Here is a 15,604-nt window from a genome sequence, read left to right on the forward strand (position 1 = left end):
TTTTATATTATTTTTTTAGTTACATGTGTTTTTAGGTGTCTTAAAGAATTAAAATGTTAAATTTGATTTATATTTTGTTTTACTTTTTGTGAAAAAAAAAAAAAAAACGCTTTCCAATATAAACTTTGACCACCAAATGGCAGCATTTTACCAGAAAATGATGCAGTGTTATTCATCAGAAAGTAAATGTACTAAGAAATGGATTAAGAGATGCTTTAGATATAAGACAATAAAAAAAAACACTCAAATCCAGTGAACCCATAGATTTTAATGTCTTTTGTTGGTATAAAACACACACAGTACATAAATTTAAAAGAAAATAGAAGACAATAGAACCAGTGATGACCTAAACATCAGTTATACCTGCTATGATTACATAATACAGTGCATACATGTGATAAGAGCGGCTCAAGTAAAGCTCATAGACAGAGAGGTGAGTAATTACATGACACTGTTTGACCTCTATGGTGCAATGGGCAACTGCTGGTTCTGTTATACTGTGGGGGGCATTTTGCTTCATTGGGTTGGGACCACCTTCCTTCTCAGAGGGAAGAATGACTGAAAATCAGTGAGTTGTTCTGAATAATTGCCTTTATGCTGACAAATGATTTCTATCCTGAAGGAAGTGGTCTCTTCTATAACAACTATGCATCATCCACTGGACAACAGGAGTGACTGAATGGTTTGATGAGTGCTCAAACAAAAGGTTCTCAGCTCACCTGGGCACATGAGACCACATCCTTTCAAGCTTTTGTGGCAGCATTTAGTCAAACCTCTACTAAGTTATTGCATCCTTTAATTCATAAACCATCAGGTCAGCTGGGATCAATTTGGAGTATCAGCTTATTGTTTTTCTTGTCATTTCATAATTGGAGAAGTGAAAAGTTGACTGTAATATAATGTTTTAGGTGTTGGATCTCCAGCCATCAGGACTCTTAGATCCTGCAAGGCCTTTGGGTTGTAGAGAACCTCCCTGAACAAGGCGGTCTGAATCCAATAGCATTTTCCATGGATGAAGGGAACAGCTGTTGGGCACTCACTGAACCTGATGCTGAGGTCTTAGCATTGATAAAAGCAATGGGGAAATCAGGCTGTGCAGCTAGCTGTGGATCACAGTTTTCAAGGGCCAAGAATACAGGATGCAGAAGGCAGAATATCAAGTGGAAAAGCAAGCTTCAACTGCAGATAAGAAGACTCAAGAAGGTAACAAAAGTTCAAAAATATGAAAAACTGACAGTACTGAAAAAGTAAACACAACACGATCAGAACACTCATGGTGAGGCATATAGGGAGCAAAACTACTGATATCACCAAACTAAAGTTCTCAATAGAAACCATAAAATAAAACAGCGAGACTCATTATTACCAGAACTAAAACTCATAATCTATAAGAATAATGACGCAATAAAAACAGGAATCCCAGAATGCAATTGACAGAAACTAAAACTTACAACAGTGAAAAAAAATGAAAAAGTTCAACGTTAAATATATTAGGTAAGAAATATTTGGCATTAGAATGTATTTACTTATTTATTTTAATATATGTATGTATGTATTGTCTCTACACATCTCTGCAACAGTCTTGAACTTTGGTTTGAGGTCTTCAAGGAATTGAAGATTATTATCTGACTCCAAAAGGCTGCAGCAGCCCACAGAGGAGGCCTGGTTCTCATACAATAAGATATTGTCCTTTATGCAGTTATTTTCATTGAAAATCTGTTGAGCCTTTGCTACAGATCAGCAGATTACTCACCTGAGTGTAACATTGTCCCAGGACTCAGAGTTTCTGTAGCCACAGTAAGGGTGACATATTCTGGGGCCATTCCTAAAGGATTTAAGCCCAACAATATTTACAGGGGCCAAATCCCTTGCAGCATATCAGCAATGGCAGAAGGTCAGCAACAGAGGAACACCTGTAAAAGCAACAAGTTTCAGTCAGAGTCAAAGCTTCAAAATCTAGTGTGAAGGAGAGGTAGTATTTCAGTTTGTCCATCTATCCATTTTCTTCCACTTATTCAACTTAAGGGTTGTTTTCACACCTGTGGGCAATTTAAAATCACCAACTTAACACCACTATCTGCATGTCTTTGGACTCTAGCAGGAAACCAGAGTACACAGAGAGAAACTTACAACAGATGGCCAACTCTGTTGTCCTATTGGGAAACACATCGGCGACAGTGGGTGAGCGTAAAAGCAAATCTGTCAGTATATTGGCTGATCTATGTCCCTACCCACAGCTATGGTCATGAGCTCTGGGTAGTGAACAAAAGAATGAGACTGCAGAAACTAGCAGTGGAAATGAGTTCTCTCTGAAGGGTGGCCGGCCTCTGCCTTAGAGATAATGTGAGAAGTTCAGTCATTTGGGAGGGACTCAGAGTAAAGCCATTGCTCACTACAGGCTGCTGCTGCCACAAACCAGTCCTGAATAAGAAGTAGAAGATGGATAGATGGTATATTTGTTGGAGTTATAGTGAAATAAAATCAATGTTTATATCTGAGCTATTCTGTGAGAGATAGGATCAGGTATGGCTCTGGTCTTGCTGTGGGTTTTCCAGGTAAAGATTTAGAAGGAAAGCAAAGATTTGTTTGTTTAAGCTGAAATCTGGAATGGCAGACTTTGTTTCCTTTGTTTTCACATGGCAGGAGAGGAGCAGGTCCTAGCAGTTTCTTTAGCCCCAAGAAGATAAAAGCTAAATTCAGATTTAATTACTAAAAAGTGAAGATGTGCTCACACATTTGTTATTTACTATTGAACATATAAGGTCACACCAGTCAGTGTATCTGAAATGTAACAAACAATTTTTATTTTTATTTTTTTGATGTGCCTCATTAAAAATGTGAATTAAAATAATTGTGTAACACTTACATAGCAGCAGCAGTGCAGCCTGTACAATTATCCCAGTGCTTGCAGGTCCTAATTGGAACCTTTTGATTTGCTGTTTTTTGCGAATTCGATTTCCGCACACAACTCCATTCTTACAGGTGCAAACTCTGACATAGAATTTTTGTGGTTCTGGACAGGCCTTTCCCTGCTGATCTGTTACCATTAGTTCCACCATATACACAGCAGGCCACATGTGCTCCTGAGCCAGCAAGATAATCGCAGTGTCTGTGAGAAACCAGACAGAGATGTGAGACATGTAGACAATTAATACTAAAATGAAATGACAGCATTATGGATTCAATTACATTGAATTACATTAAATCAAATTAAGTTTTATTTAGATAGCAGTGAAATCTAAAAGAAAAAAAACACATTAGTGAAAATCTACCAAAGTGAAATTGAGCTCTCTTGCATATGAAGCAGCCTTCTCTCTGGTAAAGCTTCTGGGTCGTTCCATCTCAAATCAACTAATTTTTTTCTGAGTTATTATAAGAGTACTACGTGGAAACTCTAGAATTGTGTTGAATAGAACAAATATTTTTTGTTTGTTTGTTTTGTTGTTTTAGTGGTACAACTTGACCTGTTTGCTCAATCCAGAAATTTGAAAGAACATTTTCTTCATTGCTGTGACTGAAAGTTTCTTGTTGGAAAGTAGTCTGCATGTTTTATTTTGCTGTAATGTGAAATTCAACTACATGCTGTTCAGAAATTGTCACTATTTGTGAGTATACATTTCTATTAGTGTTTGCACAAAAATGGGACTTTGCAGGAGTGCTGGACTTTTTATTTCATATTTATTTAAGGCCAGTGAAAGTTTCAGGCTTTTATATTTAATAACTTTTGACAGTTCAAGCTTTGGCTCAGATTCCAATGCACAAAACAATACTCTGAAAGTGGGTCAACACAAAGCATTTGAATATGAAACTAAAATTTCACAGCAATCATTGTATATGTTCAGACTTTGAACCATAACATATTTCTGCAAATCAGAGATGGTTAATCAGAAAATTTTCAAAAAATTTGCTAATTTGTCATGGAACGACCCTTCACTCTCTGAAGACATTATCATCTAGAAACAAATGTTTCTGAACTTTCTGGTAGTCCACTTGAGACTGATTCACTTAATGGTAGGCTAAGAAAATAACCTGTTATTAATGAAAGTAGCTGAAACAATCTTTTTTAACTGGAAGTCATCTCTCACCATAGATACGCGCCATGCGCCATTTTCCTTCAGTGCCTTCTGGGATGATCTCAAACTTAAAGGGAGGGCCATTGGGATATGAATCCTCATCAGCAGCACTCACAATTACAGCTTCATCTATGGAGCATATAGTCTGGATGTGACTGGTCAGGATCGGGCAGTGGTCATTAAATTTGTCCACCTGGATGGCTATGGTGCCAGTGGCTGTTTTAGTAGGTGTGTCTGTGATGCAACAACAGGAATAATAAACACATAATTCATCATTTTTCTTTGAGTTCCTCTGATCTTGTTCCTTTCTTCAGAGGCATGCTCAGGTATATTCATTCTGTACCTTTTGTAATGCAGAGTACTTCAGCAATATGTATCCCATTGACCAGGTGTAGAGAGTCCCTGTCAGGTATCCTCTTGAGTTTGATCTCTGCTGTCTCTGGGTCAATAGTCAGCCAGCTGCCAGGGTCTGAGCCTATGGCATACCTACATCACACATCGGCCTCAGGCCAGTTATTCTTGTCCATATGAAGGGGAGATAACATGTAATTCATGTTTAATGTGGCACTGACCTGACATTCTCAGCTAGTTCTCTGGTATCTTCATCTATTGCAGGGTAGCTAGCAATAGCATCCATAATGTTGAATGAGGTGCCTTCCTCTCTGATGGCAACAGCTTTGACTTTGGGATCAAACAGTGGCCCCTCAGGCTGGTTCTTCACACTGATTTTGACTGCATAGATTTTATTTTTTTCTCCCCGTTGCCGCAATGATGCAAAACATCCAGTTCCAGATGTCTCAGATCCATTAAATGGTGGGGCCTTGTTCCTTACAGCTAACTCCAATTTTAGGGTCTTCACATCCTCGTAATCCACAGGCTGTGACATGACACAAAGAACATAAACGATATGTGGATAATGAAAATTAAACCAGATTGTGTTTCATATGTAACAGTAGTTAGGTTATTAGCTATGACCGATTCATACTAACCTATTATATGCAAACAAAAGGTGATGTGTATTTTTAGATGATCTCAATTTAAAGATATCTGTTATACATGTACGTATGTATGGCCTAGTTTCCCGTACAGGGATTAAGTTTAATCCTGGACCAGGGTTATAATAGTTTTGGATTTTACATTATAGTTTAGTTTTAGTTAGTTTTTACTTTTTGTTCTCTAATTCAGTTAGTTTTAATTAGTTTTCAGAGTGGATTTGATCATTTTTATTAGTTTATATTTTTGTGTAATGCTTAGTTTTAGTTAGTTTTAATTAGTTTCAGTATTAATTTTAGTATTTTCATACTTAAACAGGTGCAAGATTCAAGGCATACAAGTGACTATTGTGTAATAAAAACTTGACAAAGATACCCTTTAAAGAAATATATTCAACAACCCACTGTTCACAGACAGCAGCACTATCTGCTAAATGTGTGTAATATTAAGGACACACATGAACATCAACAGGGAGAAACAAAGAAAAATATGAACTTCAAAACTCAATAAATTCTGCAATAAACTCTACAATAAACTTCAGCATCAATACAGTAGATCAACAACACCAACAGGTGGTGTTTGACAAAAACAAACTCTTTGAATGAGTCAAAGGTCAAATCCAGCTGCATTCTCATGTTGAAGCTGCTTCTGTTTTGGAGCTAGCTTGGTTAAATGCTCCTAATTAGACTTGCAGGGTCTTTGCGGCCTCTGTACACAACCTATGGAGTGGCCAACCTCATGTCCGCATGCTTGTGCAGCTGGATTATGTGTGTTTCATTTTCTTCATTCCCTCACATCCATCCCGACAGTTTCAGCAGTCTCCCTCCAGGAATTTGATGACATTTGTGAGTCCTTAAATTGATGCTTTGATTATTATTCCTGATTGTTATTCTCTCACTGATAAAGCAGCCGGAAACGCACAGGGACTGAACAGGTTAATCTCAATGTTGTGGGCTGCACGGACCCGAAAAGTAGTCACATTTCTCCAGAGGTGCACGTCAGGTTACCCCGTAGGATCAGAGCGGTTTCTCTGCAGACCGCTGCCATTACTTTTCGGACCAGCGCGCTGAGCGCACGTACGCACATGCACACGCACGCACACAGTTGCCCGATGGCGCTCCCAGCTTAAACTCGGAGAGCGGAAAAAATGATTTCATATCAATCCACAAGGCTTTAAAAAAATGACAAACAAGAAATTGAAAGTTTATCTATAATTTCAGTTAGTTTTAGTTAGTTTTGTAAACTCACAATACAGTTTTAGTTAGTTATTGTTTTTTCCTTTTAATTATAGTTTGTATTTATTTCAGTTGACGACAATGTTTTTTCAATTTCAGTTTTTGTTATTTCGTTCGTTTTCATTAACTATAATAACCCTGTCCTGGACTAAAGATTTTTTTCTATTGTGGTCTTCATTGACTTTTTCCTTATAGTCTGGGACCATGCTTAATCCATGAATGGGAAACCAGCCATATGTGTTTGAGTGCTTGTTCTTGAACCATCCTGACTGCATTCACCAAATTCCAAAACCAAACACCAAATCTCATAAGAGACACGATAACAGCACACATTTCTTCCATATTCAGTCTGTTGTACCTTGTCGAGCATTAAGATGCCCTCGTTGGTTCTGGGGTCTGTTATAATGCTGAAATATCCGGCCTCATTGCCTCTGACAATATCAAACACAGCTGCCCAGTTATCTGTGCCCTTCAGATCCAGGTCCTCCACTTTGAGCCTCATCACCTCCACACCTTGTGTGTTCTCCTCGATGCTTCCCTCATACTGCAGTGAAACATGCAATTAAAGTGTGGCTCACTTCACCAGATTCATGTCAATAACAGATTTTTATCACTTGATTTAACTCAATGTGTGATTTGTGGTGTGCGAATTTCAACATTTCTGTATTCTCTGAAGTACCAAAACATCTGAAAAGTTATGTGGAAACATATTGTACCTGCACCAACATGCAGCATAACATGCTAACATAGTGGAATCTGAGGAAGAGAAGTACCTGCTCTTTTTCCAGAGTGGGAAGGTGGTTGTTCACGTCACAGACATAAATAGTAACACTGCCAGTTGCACTGTTTCCACCTGGTGCACCATTTAGGTCTTGGCCTCTTACAGTCAGAATATACTGATCACATTTCTGAAATCAGAAGGAATTATAACAGCAACTGAAGAAATGCCTGAACTGTCCAAAGTTAGAGTTTCAGTCAGATTTGTAATGTTTATCTTAGTGGTTACTTTTCAGAAGCAAAGACAGAGAAACCCGAAGGAAGGACAAATGTAGGGGCTCACTGAGGTCACAACAATTTAAATGAAATAAGAGTTTATAGTTGTTTTGCAAAAGGTTGAGCAATTAAGTTCCAGCTGTCCCCTAAGCTGCCACAGTTTAGCTCACTCTCCATCATCTGCAGAGGTACCATATTATAGCTGAAACTGCACTGTAACTCCAAAGTCTAACAAGCTCCTATCTGCAGAAAAAAATCACTGTACTGTAATAAATACACTCTTTCCTCCCCACTATTGGGATTCTGTGCCCTGAAATTACATATGGTACCATTTAGCACTATGATGACTATGATCACTTTGCTGCTGAGATTCTCTAAAACCTTCTTAAATGAAAGTGAGTAGACTGGATGGGCTGGTTTTCCTCATTTCTCTCATCATCACACACTGACACTGTAATATTATTTAATATTATTAAAAAATCTGTTAAACAACAATCATGAATACAGTGTCAGATGAACCCTATTGGTACAGTTCATACCTCTCTCTCCAGAAGAGGCTTCTTAGCATAGATGGAGCCATCTTCTCTGTTAATGTAGAACCGGTCATCAGGTGGATTCTGATCTATGATGGTGTAGACAATCTCAGAATTGGGATTCCATGGTTCATCAGCATCAGTTGCTGTGACTTTCATAACAAATGTACCTGTAAAATACCACGAAATGATAAAATTATAACCCTTTATGTAAGAACACTTTTCTACTAGAGCTTCAATCTGTTGTGTACTATTGTAGTATAAGACTAAGTAGTCTATAAAACTTTTACAGAGTTTTTATGGGTTCTTACAGATATATACATGAACCTATTAGAATTCAGATGCTTTATATTTCAGATAAATGACCACTCTCTGATTGAGTTGTAGCACTTGTTCACATGCAGCACTGCATTAGCCCCTAAGTCAGTGGTTCCCAAAGTCAAGAGTGCTGTGGCCCACTTAAAATCCAGAAAATCCCAAATGCAAAACCACAGTGCTTTGTTTAATAGGCTGGGATTTGTATCACTGACCTTCAGGACTGAGCTCCTCCACTTCACCAGGCTTGATTTCCCCAAACACTGGAGGGTTGTCATTCTCATCTACAATCACGTATTTAGGGAGAGTCCATTCTTCTACAATGGTGCCATTAGTGAGCCTAATAACAACTGTCAGCTGAAACACCACAAGATAAGAATTGAACCATTCTTGTGTTGGTTATTTGTCTTAACATAAACTAGAAAACAGAAGCAACTTGCAGTTGGTGTTTCTGCCACCAGTGAAGTTTTAGTTTAGTTTGTCCAGACTCAGAGAAGATAGAGGGAACCATCAAAGATCAGTGAAACCAACTATCAGACTATACACGGTCACAGCCTCTCCTTCTGTCGTGATTCTTGCTCCACTGACTCAGAGTTTTAGGACTTTTTGTAAAATTGAATTTTGTTTTCTATTGTTAAACTTTCTGTTTTTGCTGTTTCATGGGTTTTAGTTTATTTGTATCTTCAGGTGTTCTTAGTTAAGTTACCTGAGTCTTGATTAGTTAGTTATGTTTTGATTCCCTCAGTGTCCCTGCATCCTCATGTGTCAAATCTGTGTCCCTCACGCTCATGCTCATGCTCTGTCATGGTCGTGGGCCGGTGGCCCAGTGTTTTGAGTTTTTCGTGTAGCTTTCTTTTGTTGTACTTTTCAGGTTATGTTTCTTAGTGTTTCTTATAGTTTATGGTTTTATTGTTGTTTGAGTATGCTGTTTAGTTTCCCTTGCTGTTTTTTGTGTATGTTCCCTTTGTCAAGTTTTCAGCGTCAGTTCTGCGTCTGTTCCCTTGAGTCACTTCCTGTTTTATTTTGACAGTCTCGTGTTCCCTGTGTTTTGTGTTTAGTTTTGCTTCCCCTTTGTCATTAGGTTCATTTGGTTCACCTGTCGTCCCCTGTTGTTTCCACTCTCCCTGATTTCCTTGTGTATATTTAAGCTCTTAGTTTTTCGCTGTTCTTTGTTGCGTCGTCGTCATTGTTTCCCCCAGTATTCCCCTCTTAGCTGTGCTTTTTTTTTTTGCTTTCTCCCAGGCTTCTGGTTTGTTTTGTGTCCTGGTGGAGATTTCGAGTTTTGTGTTTTGTATTATTCGAGTTCCTGCAAATAAACAGTTTTAGTTTACATCTACATCAGTCCTGCATTTGGGTCCTCTCCCTCCGCACACAGCCCCCCACCGTGACATGCTCACGCTCACGCTCATGAAGCTGTGATTAAGTTAAAGCCTGTCTAGAGTCCTGCATTGATGTCCTTTTCCTGCCTGCCTGCCACAGCAGTTACATGACACCTTCTCTTCCTGAGTTATGGAGCTGAATTATGGTCCGAAAATGTGTTTGCTGAACACTATGATGTCACAGTGAACTTCACCTTTGACCTTTTTAAATTTAAATTGCAATAACTTAATGAGGTGATGCTGTTTTTGAATTTTGTTTAAATCAGAATCATAACAATTGTGTTATGAAGAGAGGTTTATGAATTCTTAAATTATAATCAAAAATATACTCTCCGAAGTTTTGATCACCAAAATTCAATTTCATCCATCTTTCTTGAGTCCAGGTGACAGATTGTATCAAACATTGTTGTAAAAAAATAAAACTCAACTGTTCATAAAGTGGTGGCAAAATAAATGGTTTCTAAATATCTCAGTATTTAACATATGAATGCACTAACGAACTATAATAGCAGAGAATCACTCACATCGTAAAAATGAATGACTTCCCTGTCAAGAACTTGGGTCACACGGATGCACCCAGTATGAGGGTCAATCACAAACACGTTGAAGGGATACTGGTCCGCCCCGACGCCTTTCAGGGAGAAGACAACATTTTCATAATCTGAGGAGGCCTGAAACACAAAGAAGAAGACCTGATCATTTCACTGCACAACTGTGCTACCAACAACAGCACTAATTAAATAAATGCTGCACCCATCTAGTGGCCGTTAATTATCATTTATTTGTAATAGAAGGTCAGCAGGTTCACTGCAGTTAATTAAGAAAAATACACATTCGGTTTTTCCCATTAATCTGTGATCTTGCAGCCCTCCTGTATGGCCATAAGTTCTGGGTAGTGGCTAAAATGATCTTCCCCTATACAATGTCTGGGCTCTCATTTAAAGATAGGGTCAGGAGCTCAGTCATTCAGGAGGGGCTCATAGTTGAACTGCTACTCCACCAAATCAAATGGAGTGTGGAAAGGGTGTTTCAGGAATCTGGCTGTGATGCTTCATGGGCACTTTTTAGGGGAGGAGCTTTGTTCATGTCCTACCAGGAAGAGGCCCACGGGAAATGCAGGACACGCTGGAGAGTTATATCACTCAGCTGGCTTGAGAATGCATTAATAGAAGAGCTGGAGGAGGTGGCTGGGGAGAGGGTGGTCTGGACATTTCTGCTTAGGCTTATTTAACCACAGCTTTCCTTACCATTCATTGGCAGATTGTTGAACTACTCAGCTGGTAGTACTGCTCAGGCCACCTTTACTTGTGTTTTTCAAGATTACTCACCTGCTTTTTTTTTTTTTAACATGTCCTGTCCTCATTGTCACACATCTTTTCCTGATGCATCACCCTGACCCTTCTGGAGACCAGCCTGTTTCGTGCCCATCTGCAGAGACTTACCTGAGAGCTCTCCAGAGCTTGAAAAAAGGCGACTGGACTTCTTTCTGTTTCTTGAAGATGTTTCACCTTTCATCCCAAAGACCCCTGTGGGCGTAGTCCCCTGGAGGTGGTTATGACCCTCTATTATTCATGTGCGTAATCACATGTGCCAAGGTGTGAAAGGAGACGTGGGTCATTTCAATCAGTGGTTTCAGATGAAACAATATAGGACTTCGTTCCATTGTTTCATGTGGCCTATTGAGGTCACTGGAACAAAGGTGTGAATGGGGGTTGAGACGTCTGGGAGGGAGCTCAGGACAGCACTGTAAGTGGGGGAAAGTTGGTGACGTGATCCACCTCCTCTGTTCAATGATGGTTGTTCACAGTGGACACAGACACTTCTTTTACTCCTCTTTCAAACCATCTGTCTTCCCTGTGAAATGTGAACAGTGGCTTCCTCAAAGAGTGCCCTTTGACCTCCAGATGCAGATGTACAGCCGAGTCTTGTCCTGTCGAGGTGGCTCTTCTATGTTGTGCCAATTGTTTGTGAAGAGGCTGTTTGGTTTCTCCAATGTAGAGGTCCGAGCACTCTTCACTGCACTGGACAGCATACAGCATTGCTGATCTTGTGTTTGGAGGGTTTGTCCTTGGGATGAACCAGTATTTGCCTTAGGGTGTGACTTGGTTTGAAGAATACTGGGATGTCATTGTTGGAGAAAATTCTTCTGAGTTTCTCTGACAAGCTGCCACATGAGGAATGACAAGATTGTTCCTGAGAGCTGAGCCTGTGGCAAATTCTGGAAATTCACCTGGTGTAAATTAGAGTTCATTTCTTTTTAGCTCAACTAACTACAATGAATGAAGGTAAACAGAGAGTTTGTAACGTGGAGTTTTGGATAGATTTACCTGAGAACTCAGCTCAAACCATCTGTGAGTGAAATAGCAAGACTTTTGGAAAACTCACGTGAGAGGAAATCTTGAGAAACATCATAATTATAACTTTCAGCTTATAATTATAATATATATAACTTTCTTCATATACAACATAGTGATCACTCACTAGTTAAAGTTGGAAAAATTAAAGTAAGTTAGTGACCATGAACTTACCTTGCCAATACACAAATTAGTGTAGTCTTGATTTTCCCTTAGTTTCCTAGGGGGAATAAAAACGCAGCTTCGTTTTCTTAATAAACCGTCTCCAGAGTTGGGCTTCAGCACAGCCAACAGCTGTAACAAAACAGATGTTTGTGTGAAGACTCTCAAAAGAATCTCAGCTGTACAAAGCTAAATGCTGGTTAATTAATTAACTCCCATCCTGGTAGAAATCTCTTATTTTCTTTTTCTTTTGTTATTTTTATATGAGTTCCTTTTGAATTTGAAGCAACATGTTTCAAAAAAGTTGGGACATGAACAAAAAAGTTGGGACATGAGCAAAAGCTTTCAAGCAGCGTTTGCCTCACTTGTTTATCACCTGACACTTAATAACAGATTAACCCTCATTTATACTGACTGTTTAATGGTGGAACATGAAAAAGTGGTCTTATCTTACTGATAGTCCACGTGCATGTTTTCAGGATTCACTCTGAAACTTTTCATCGTGACATTAACATCCAACTGTGAGCTTCATGAGCGATCAACAAAGAAACAGCCAACACAGCTGGGCTGTGATCATGAGTACTGTAAGAGCAGCTCGTTCATTCCAATCATCTGCTGCAGGTTTTGCTGTTTTTCGTGGATTCATTTAGAAATCCCAAAGTCACTATTGCACTACACTCATTTTCTTGTGCAGTTGTGCACCCTTTAACATGTGTGGTGATTCTATGTTAACATAGCACATCCTCTTAACATGATCAGAGGTGCAAACATGCAGAGGTCAGAAAAAGCAGACTGCTGTGTCTCAGTTGGTGCAGCGGCATTCAACTGTGGATTCAGTTATGAAAAAGATATAAACAGTCACACCCTATAACCTGCTCCGACTTGTGTAGATGAGTCATTGTGTCTGAGATTTTGGTGTAGTTTCGATTTGCCTCTTGTAGTGTTTTTGTGTTTTGTGTTTTGGTTGGAAAAACAATTATTACTTCAGAATCTGAGTTTTTTCACTTGCAGGTAAACGCCTCAAAGATCCGTATAGATGTTTGCTAACACTCTGCAAAGCACTCATTGTTTACCTGCTAAATTTTCACTCTTTAATTCACTCTTAAAAGATGCAACATGTTGATTTTGTTTAGTTTCCTCTCTGTCAAACCAGACTTGGTCAGTATCCCCTGAAATATCACATGTGGCTAACAATCTTTGTTACAAACTTTCTTTGAAAAAGAAATTTAAAATCATTAAACTATTATCAGTTTTTCCACTTAATACTGCATTAAATCACAACACAGGTAACAAGATAAAGACCTTAGAATATCTTTATCAGTCTTTAATTTTTCTTATTGTCACTTCTTTGTCTTTCTGGCTAGATTTGGTTACTGAATCATCCCTTTAGAATTACAAGGTTCTCTCTGATATTTTTGATGAAACTGACTTATCGTCAATTTCTTATTAATTGACCGCTAATCAACAATATGTAAGAGATTTTTTTCAATCTACAACTTCGGCCATTTTATTCACAAAACAAAAAGGTTTTATCTGCAAAATCAAGCTTTAACTTGGTGTTTTAAGGTTCTATTATTTCATATCTCAAAACTGGTCAGAATGCAGAGAGAACCTTATAATTATAAGGGGACGAAATATTAATAAATAACTTCAGAGAGTAAGAAAGCATTAAAAATCCATGTCAGTCTGCTTCAGCTCAAAGAGGAATGAAACTCCAGGTGGACTCACCACAAACAGCAGCAACACAAACGCTGGTGCAGAAACTCGAATCATGACTGGAGAAAACATGTCTGGAACAAGTGAACCAACAGAGTGCCAGCAGCGTGGCTTCATGCATGGAAGGGACTGCGCTGCTTGAGGTGAGGAGTACTGCTAAATGAGGAAGAGACACACACTCACACACACAGTACACACCCTTTAACACCTCCTCTAGTGAAATAACACAAATAGCAGCTCCATTTTGATGTCTGCAGGTCTGTTAAAATCATTTTTGGTGTGATGAAACTGTGTCTCTGTTTATCTCTTAGATCATCATGGTAAATGATAAAGATCACCTGATCCAGAGCAGATTCTGTTCAAGATAAAATGAACTGATTCTTTGGTTACCATCTCTGACTTCTCAGGTTTGAGGTTTTGTTACCAACTAACACAAAGAAAGTCTGGATATGTTGAACCTGCTTTTTATTCAGATCCCAGTTTAAGGCAGAAACAGTATCTTCTCAAACCTGCATACTTTCTAATGTCCATCAGGGGGCGACACCTTTGATTGTATAGAACCCTGAAAAATTAAGTATTTTTGAGCTGTTTTCTTTCCACATCCTGACATTCTGGGATCAGATCAGTCTTTGTCATGGAGCTGAATTGTAGCACACTCAGTGCATGAGAACATACCCCACACATGAACACAGAAGACTTCCTCAAATTTCTTCCGGAAAGCAGTTTTGTTTTTCATCTTCAGTTTTCAAACTGTTTTTTTTTTTAAGTTTTCCCATGGCCCATAACCTCCAAAATCACTTACCATCATTTCCTCATGTAACACACAGTATATTACAGCAATATCAACAACTGCAGTACTGAACACCATCTGAGTTTCAGTCGAAGCACTCACAGCAGGTCCCAGAAAACTGTTGTGATCGCACCTCTGTGATCAATGTTTCAATCACATTTTTACCAAAAGTAAAAGAACAATTAATTAACTAAAAACATTTTTAAAAATGTAATTCTTCAAGACATTTGCAAACATGTATAACTGAAATCTTATGCATTTAGAAAACTAAAATAATCAATTTGATCAAATTAATGAGCATCAGGAGGTTTTGGTGAAGCAGTTTAAGACCTGGACTTCTGCATGATTGAGAGGCAGCTTCACAGAGTTCACTGATAGTGTTTTAATATCTGTTCTAAACTGAAATCTGGCCCCAATTTAATAAATCCCATATTATAATAATTAAAGAGACTCAACACAATGAAAACTAATCAAAAAACTGACATTTCTAAAAGTAAAAACTCAAAAGAAGCATGCCACATAGAGATACCACAGTGAGCACTAACACCAAGTGACAGCACCACCAGAATCAAATTACTCCACACTTATAGTGCAACGAGCAACTGCTGGTTCTGTTATATAGTGTTGGGGGCTTCCTGACTGCCTCAAAGCAATTCTAGCAGTTGGTCACTGACTCAGGAGGGGAAAGCTGTGCTCTACTTGCACGGTGTATAGTGTTGGTGGGGGTGCTTCTGACTTCAACTGAGGATATAGTTGCAAAGGAACACTTTGCAGACCTCATTCATCCCAATTACACACCTTCTGTAGAAGAAGCAGAGTCTGGGGATGGGGTGGGGTGATAAAAAATGATTCATTTTTGGTCAAACCTTGGATTCAATTTTTGTCCTGGTTATGAAACGCTGGACCAGCTCTTTATCCTCTCAGAGACATTTGACTGTGTGTGGCAGTTTACACATGTGTTCTGTGGCTCCGGAGAAGTGTCATGGCCCTTGGTCTGCCTATGCATGCCCTGCCACTTTTTTGGTCTCTCTCTCTCTCTCTCTCTCTCTCTCTCTCTCTCT

At 38.9% G+C, this 15,604-nt stretch overlaps 1 protein-coding gene across 1 annotated transcript; it reads right to left on the bottom strand.

The window, feature by feature from the left end:
* Positions 1 to 255: 255 nt before the first annotated feature.
* LOC115795567 (desmoglein-2-like) lies at positions 256 to 13,876 on the bottom strand. The gene is made up of 12 exons (XM_030751545.1): positions 13,766 to 13,876; positions 12,050 to 12,169; positions 10,046 to 10,192; positions 8,358 to 8,499; positions 7,834 to 7,997; positions 7,075 to 7,209; positions 6,660 to 6,845; positions 4,646 to 4,950; positions 4,417 to 4,559; positions 4,086 to 4,307; positions 2,867 to 3,109; positions 256 to 1,913 (listed from the first exon to the last, which is right to left on the bottom strand). Exons 1-12 carry the CDS (start codon positions 13,868 to 13,870, stop codon positions 1,879 to 1,881), a joined length of 1,947 nt encoding a protein of 648 aa, XP_030607405.1. The 5' UTR covers positions 13,871 to 13,876; the 3' UTR covers positions 256 to 1,878.
* Positions 13,877 to 15,604: the final 1,728 nt, after the last annotated feature.

Source organism: Archocentrus centrarchus, chromosome 2 (assembly GCF_007364275.1).
Source record: "Archocentrus centrarchus isolate MPI-CPG fArcCen1 chromosome 2, fArcCen1, whole genome shotgun sequence".
Classification (NCBI taxonomy): domain Eukaryota; kingdom Metazoa; phylum Chordata; class Actinopteri; order Cichliformes; family Cichlidae; genus Archocentrus; species Archocentrus centrarchus.

Coding starts and splice junctions, on each gene's coding strand:
- LOC115795567 (XM_030751545.1), bottom strand. CDS start 13,870: ATGAAGCCACGCTGCTGGCACTCTGTTGGTTCACTTGTTCCAGACATG. Junction 8,500..10,045: donor AAGTCATTCATTTTTACGAT/GTGAGTGATTCT, acceptor GTGGTGTTTCAG/CTGACAGTTGTTATTAGGCT. Junction 6,846..7,074: donor CCACTCTGGAAAAAGAGCAG/GTACTTCTCTTC, acceptor GTTTCACTGCAG/TATGAGGGAAGCATCGAGGA.